Consider the following 7,134-nt stretch of genomic DNA (forward strand, 5'->3'; position numbering starts at 1 on the left):
AGAGAAGTTTTAATAAAATCTGTCACTTCAACATCCAGTATCTACCAAATGAACTGTTTCATAATACCAAAGCAAACCTGTCAAGACATGAACAAGTTACAAAGGGATTTCTTCTTGGGGAAGAATCTGGAAAATCCCACTGGGTACTACCCTAAGGCTTGGACAGCTATATGCAAACCTAAGGATCTTGGTGGATTAGGATTCATGAATGTGGAACTTTTCAGTAGCTCCATGATAACAAAAATAGGGTGGAGATTGGAACAGGATAAAGATTCTTTATGGTTCCAATTGATGGATGCCAAATACTTAATAGGAAGAAATGTGCTAAATATGAACACCAAAGCTAAAGATGGAGATTCTTGGATATGGAAAGTGGTTCTTGAAGGTATTCAAAACATTCAGCAACACTGCTTTTGGATAATAGGCATGGAAACAAAATAAGAGTCTGGGAGGACATATGGATACCTAATTCAACTGACAAACTCACAAAACCTGCAAACTGCCCCAATGGTATTCAGCTTCTAGCTCACTTAATGACAGATCAAAGGGAATAAAACATTTAGCTTATTCAACATATCTTCAGTCCTGATATTGCTCAAGCTATCACTGATCTTGTTATCCACACCAGGGAAGAGGACAACATGCAATGGAACCTCAACAATACAGGAAAATTCTCTGTTAAAGCTCTATACAAAGCCAAAATAGAGAATCTTTACAGAAATGACCATGCAACAAGAGAGTGGGGAGCTCTATGGAGTTTGGAAGTTGCACCGGCTGTCAAAATATTTCTCTGGAAATGTGCTCATGAAATCCTCCCAACTAATGCTAAAACCGCAAGCATTCTTCACTGTATTTATCCTATATGCAAAATATGCAAAAGTGGGGAGGAGACAATGACACACATGTTCCTCAATTGCCCAGCTGCTACTGATGTTTGGCATCATATGTTTAGTGAAATTCATGGTATGTTTGACCATAAAACACCTTTCATGGATTGGTTCAATACTTGGTTTCAACATACAAGCAACAGTGAAAATATCAGCACTTATGATACTACTTGCTGGTTTATTTGGAAGGCTAGATGTGATCTAGTTTTCCAAAATATCAAACCCAATTCTAAGAAAACCACTCTTAGTATTCAACAACACTTATGTGATTATAACAGAATCCAAAATTTGGCTCATCATGCCCTGAATACTCAGGGGCATATCTCTGAAACTGGTCTTCAAAGAGAAGAAACAGGACTCCATGTTGGGATCCCTCAGCAAAAGCAGGATTATGGTTACATAATCAAAATCTGCACTATACAGGATCCTAACAGTTATCAGTTTTTCTCAGATCTGACTATTATTGATTTTACAGGAAAATATGTTGATAACAGAGGACACACAGGCCAATTGGGAGCAAGCGGAGCCACATGAGGAGCAGAACTAGCATTTGGCTGGGCTGAGGAAAAGCAACACATGAATCTCGAGATACATGCTGAAACCAATGAAATTTTGGAACATTTCAATGCTCTTTACATCAAAGCCATCAAAGGAAGATTCATTAGGAACTATTACAGGGAAAAGCAGCTTTTGAATGAAGATACCACATTAAAAATTAAACCTGTAACTTTTGTTTTAACGGGTCTTAAACTTATACATAGACTCCAAAATATGCAAGCCTTAAATATGAATATTGTCCATAAAAACCTTAGCAGTGGGTCAGATGTTTGTTTAAACAATGATACCACTAGCTCTTCTATGTATCACTTTCCTTAGGCTTTTCCTAAGTTTTCCTAAAAAAAAAAAGCATTCGACTCTCTATATCTTTGCTGAAAAATGATATCTTTGTCCATAAAAATGATACCACTAGCTCTTCTATGGAACTGGTACCTCCTCCTTGCGTAATTGAATAGCATAAGTGGAGTCACTCTCAACTTCTCCTAGATCCTTCGCCAGTTGCATTCCGTCTCTAATGGCCCAGACCTCCGCAACTGTTATCATTTCTATATAGATGTCTAGCATAACAAGCCTGAAAAGCACCTTGATCACCTCGAATGATTCCACCCGCCCCAGCGTGGTTCAGATGGTTGGAAGCACAGTCACAATTCAATTTTGAATAACCCACCTTAAGAAAAATCCACGGAACAGCCATGTCAATCACCCTGTAGTTCTCATGTAGCAAGCAACCTTTGATGCTAAGAAATTCTCTGGCACTTCCTATTGCTCCATAAAGTATCCTAGTTGGATGGAAAGGGGCCTTGTTAAAGACATAATCATTTCCCCCTCTCCAAATGTTCCACAAGATAAACGGCACTATATTTTGCCACACCACACCTCCTATTTGCCTTCTGAACCTGCATAGATTTTTAAGCATATTAGGAGAAACATCGTCAGTACTCGGTTGAAAATTAATCCAACTCATAATCTTCCTCCATAGAGGCCACACATGACTACATCCAAAAAACAGATAAATTATCTCAAAGTCTCTATTGCATAGACTACATCCTGGGTGGCTACTAATATGCTTACGATATAAAGATTCATTCAAACTGAGTCTGTTGTGGAAAAACAACCACAAAAAATATTTAATCTTTTATGGACAAACCAATTTCCACTAGAAAATTCTAATATGGATTAGGCATTTTATTGCCTAATTTATTGGAGATAAGGAATTTGTAAGCATCTTTAACCGTAACATCACCAGTTTTACTATTAGACCAAACCATCTGATCAGCATAATTACTATCTTTACCAACTGGTATGGATTTAATCTCCTCCTCAAACTGCTCAGAAATAAGAGAATTAATAGCAGAAAGATCCCAATTCCTCGTATTAGGATCTATAATATCTTTAACCAACAGATTCAACACATTTTGAACATTAACATTAGCAGTAACAGATAATGGGAGATTAGACACCCATGGACCACAAGTCAACATTCTCACCGTTCCCTATATTCCATCTTATACAACTTTTAATAACATCTCTCCCTTTAATAATAATCTTCCAACTTACTGAACTTCTTTCCTTAGTATCAAAGATCCAGAAATTACATTCAAGGTAATATTTGTTTTCAAAAGTTTATTAACATCAGAATTACTCTTGGAAAAAATCCTCCATGTCATTTTAGCAAGAAGCGACAGGTTATTAACATCAAGATCCCTTACTCCTAGGCCTCCATTCTCTATAGGTGTGCATACCTTTGTCCAACTAAGCTTACATAAGCTTCTTTTGTCTTTGTCTCCTCCCCACAAGAAATTTTTCTTATACCTATTCAATTTTGTGATAAGGCCTATAGGAAATTTTAACATAGCATACATGGTTGGAAACAGGATCTAAAACAGATTTTATTAAAGTAGCTCTATCCGCTGGGTTCAAAGTTCTAGACTTCCATCCACTTAATCTATTAGCCAATTTTTCAGAAAGATCAACAAAAGTATTTATGCTGATTCTTCCCCATTGCAACGGGATACCAAGATACTTGCCTGGATCTTTTACATTTCTCACTTTCAAAGCAGTAGCCATACATTTCGAGAAACTCCTCCACAAATTCACAGAAATAAAAAGAGTTGATTTATCAAAGTTGATCAATTGCCCTGACCACCTGCAAAACTTATCAAGAATACTTCTCAGATTGCAAGCATTTTGATAATTAGCCTTAAGAAAAATGATACAGTTATCAGCATATAAAGAATGTGAAATGAGTGGAGCATTCCTAGCAATTCTTATACCAGCGATATCCTTATTTTCTATTCCTTTGTTGAAAAGTCTAGACAAGGCCTCTAGGCAAATTATAAAAAGATTGGGGATAAAGGATCCCATGTCTAATGCCATTTTTAGGATTAAAACTCTTGTTAGGAGAGCCATTTAATAAGACCTGAAAGGTGACATAACTCATACAAAGCTTAATCTAGTTAACAAATTTAGCCTCAAAACCAGCACATTGCAAAATCTTAACAATGAACCGCCAGCTAACTCTATCATAAGCTTTGTCAGAGTCCAACTTCAAAGCCATCCACCCCTTCTTCCCTTTTTGGTGCTTAAAAGGGTGAATTATCTCATTGCTTATGAATGCAGAATCAAATATAGATCTTCCTGAAACAAAAGCATGTTGGTTAGAAGAAATAAATCCATCCAAAACAGGTCCAAGTCTGTTAGCAATAATCTTTGTAATGATTTTCATAGTAAAATTGCACAAACTACTCGGCCTATGCTCTTTTATGGTACTAAGACAACTCTTTTTTGGGATAAGGGCAATACAAGTCTTATTGATTCTTGGGTCCAGAATACCATTTTGAAAAAAAGTCCATAATCAGTTGCACAGCACTAGATCCAACTTGATCCCAATACTTGATAAAGAAAAAGCCGTGTAGTCTATTAGGACCTGGAGCTTTATGAGAACCAAGTTGCTTTAAAGTCAGCTTAATTTATTTTAAAGTCAAGGGCCTAACTAGTCTAGCATTCTCAGCACCACTAATAACAGTAGGAAAGAGACTATCAATAGCTAAATCATCACAATTATTATTACTAGCAGAAAAAAGATTACAAAAATGCTCAACAACATGCTTCTCAATTTCATAATCTTTTTCAAGCCATTTACCACTACCATCCTTTAGTCTAGAAATAATGTTCCTATTTCTTCTAACCAGAGTAGAAGAATGAAAAAACTTGGTATTTAGATCCCCTCAAGCAGCCAGCTAACCCTTAATTTTTGTTTCCAAATAATTTCTTCCAGCCTAATGAAATTCAAAAAAACAAACAAACAGTTAGCCATAACAACCTTATTAGAATCGTATGGGTCTCTCTCAAACTCTCTTTGAGCATTATTCAGGTCAATAAGAGCTTTATCAATATTAGCATCTAAGTTACCAAAAACTTTTTTATTCCACTTCTTAGAATCCTTTTGGAACTTATCTACACTATTGAAATATGTTTGAGTCAAGCAAGGATTTGTATTAGAATGACAAGCTTCTTTAAAAACATCCAACTATCATCCTCGGTCCATATAGCCTCGAGTCTATAAGGTCTGGGTTTAAATTTCTCCCTAGGTTCCAGATCCATTAAAATAATTCTATGATCCGGATCAAAATAAGAAGAACCCTGATTTCGGGCATACCTAAATTTTTTTAGGCATACAAAACAATAGTCCCATCTTGGGTGACCTTATAAGGGGTATCCTATGGGTAGTTCAATTACCTATATACCCTTAATACAAAAATCTAAAATCAGTTTTCTAAAAAATCAAAATCAGTTTTCCTCCTTCTCCTCTAGCCGAACTCTTCCCCCTCCTGCGAAAAAAAAAATTCATCATCGTGATTAATTGTCGATTCGTAAAAATTTGATCGTCGATTAAACTCAACCACATAATGACTCGTACAAAGAAAAGCAGGGACTAGGCAAACCAAATCGTCTTCTAATCCATCAATTGAAGAAGAAGAACCAATTGAAGATGAAGGTGTAGAAACTGAAAATCAACCACCAATTGAACCAGAAAATGAACCAACTGTATCTCCAACTCCGGAAATGAGGATAAGAAAGTATGTTTTACAAACCCAATCTCCTATTTGCTGTTTTTCATCGATTAAATGACGGTTACAGTGTTGGGCTCCACTCAAAATTGAGTTGCGTTTTTAGCCGAACTGTTCTTCACAAAAGCTTCATGTAAGTGTATATGAACAGTTCGGCATGAAATTTCAAGCCGAACCTAGTCACAGATAGAGATGCATAGGGGTTCGGCGTATTCGATAATCATAATATGTGCTGAACCTAGCACATTTACGAGGTTCGGCTATTACGATATTCTCAATATGTGCCGAACCAATAACAATATTTTAACCCAAAAAATAACAAATTGATGTTCGGCTCATACGATTTTCGAAATATAAGCCGAACCAGTAATTTTTTTTTTCCGGGCTATTCAGGATGTTGTTCGGCTTACTATGAAACTTTCATATAAGCCGAACTAGTGTCTAGCAAAAGGGTTGGAATTGAAAATTATAGGTTCGGCGCATGCAGTAAACAGATTCAGTGAGCCGAACCGTTCATCAATTGGTAGGTTCGGCTCAACTTGTTTCGCCGAACCATGATCCAAAAAATCATCTAAACAACCTTTATAATTATGAAAATTATCTTAATCACTAAACAAAATATTTAATCACTAATCAATATTACTAACACTAATACGTAAAGGGCAGATTTGCCATTATAAAAAAATTAGGTTAAGGAGTAATCTGATTTTGTTATTTCACAACTTTTTTTTGTCTTTATACAATATGCCTAGTAAGATTTCAGTATGACCAAAATCAGGGTTCAATAAGAAAGATGAAATACCTGAGCCTTGGGAAATCTACTACACCATTGAGGGTTAGCAAGGGCTCTGTCCAGCCTCTCTTTGATGTTTGCCATGCCCATTCTTTTATTATTCCAGGTCCACTTAGGCCCATGAGCCCCTAAATCCACTAGCCCACAATCATTGATCACATTTCTAAGCTCATCTAACTGACTCACAGTAGGACTCTTTTCTTGCTGACTACCAATTGTGCTCAAATCACCCATTACCAACCATTCAGAATTTGGGATCTCAGCTACACCGTTCATCTCATCCCACACCCTTTTCCTACAACTCTTATTGGTGCTAGCATATTCCTGAAAATTTGCCGTGACAACTGCATGAACTGACCATCTTGATTGAGAGGTAGCTTGAATATCAATCTCATTCCATAAAATGCACACTCCACCAGAAAATCCCACTGGCTCCACAATTATGGACTTAAAAAAAACAAGCCTTTTAACAATCTCAGTAGCATGCTCTGCAATAGTTTTGGTTTCCAAGAGGGCCACAATACTCGGCCTATGCTTCTTTATTATATTTGCTTCATGACTCTTTTTGAAGGAAGGTCTTGCCAACCCTCTGCATTTCCACATCACAATCTTCGTGTTAAACTCAGATAAAGGAGATGAAGAAAATAAACTAACTTGAGGGTTGTTGACATTGGACGAGTCTGTCACCTCCCTCAACCCCTGGTTCATCTCTATCAGCGGATTGAATCTTGTCTTGAACATTCTCTGAACCCCCATCTCCAAGTCCAAACGTGTAGTCAACAGAATCTAGAACTTCCAAAGTCTTTTTGGGCTTCTTATTACTGCT

The 7,134-nt window shown here is 36.7% G+C and overlaps 1 protein-coding gene across 1 annotated transcript; it reads right to left on the reverse strand.

The window, feature by feature from the left end:
* Window positions 1-3,897: 3,897 nt before the first annotated feature.
* On the reverse strand, window positions 3,898-6,911 carry LOC113286516. Its single transcript, XM_026535109.1, has 3 exons — window positions 6,318-6,911; window positions 4,690-4,723; window positions 3,898-4,082 (listed from the first exon to the last, which is right to left on the reverse strand). Exons 1-3 carry the CDS (start codon window positions 6,909-6,911, stop codon window positions 3,898-3,900), a joined length of 813 nt encoding a protein of 270 aa, XP_026390894.1.
* Window positions 6,912-7,134: the final 223 nt, after the last annotated feature.

Source organism: Papaver somniferum, chromosome 6, assembly GCF_003573695.1.
Source record: "Papaver somniferum cultivar HN1 chromosome 6, ASM357369v1, whole genome shotgun sequence".
Taxonomy (NCBI): domain Eukaryota; kingdom Viridiplantae; phylum Streptophyta; class Magnoliopsida; order Ranunculales; family Papaveraceae; genus Papaver; species Papaver somniferum.

Excerpts from the sequence above, each read along its gene's own strand:
- LOC113286516 (XM_026535109.1), bottom strand. The coding sequence starts at position 6,911 with ATGTGGAAATGCAGAGGGTTGGCAAGACCTTCCTTCAAAAAGAGTCAT. Across the intron at positions 4,724-6,317 it reads GTAGATTTCCCAAGGCTCAG|GCTGGAAGAAATTATTTGGA; the intron begins GTATTTCATCTT and ends GAATTTCATTAG. Across the intron at positions 4,083-4,689 it reads TTTGGAAACAAAAATTAAGG|GAAGATCTATATTTGATTCT; the intron begins GTTAGCTGGCTG and ends CTTTTGTTTCAG.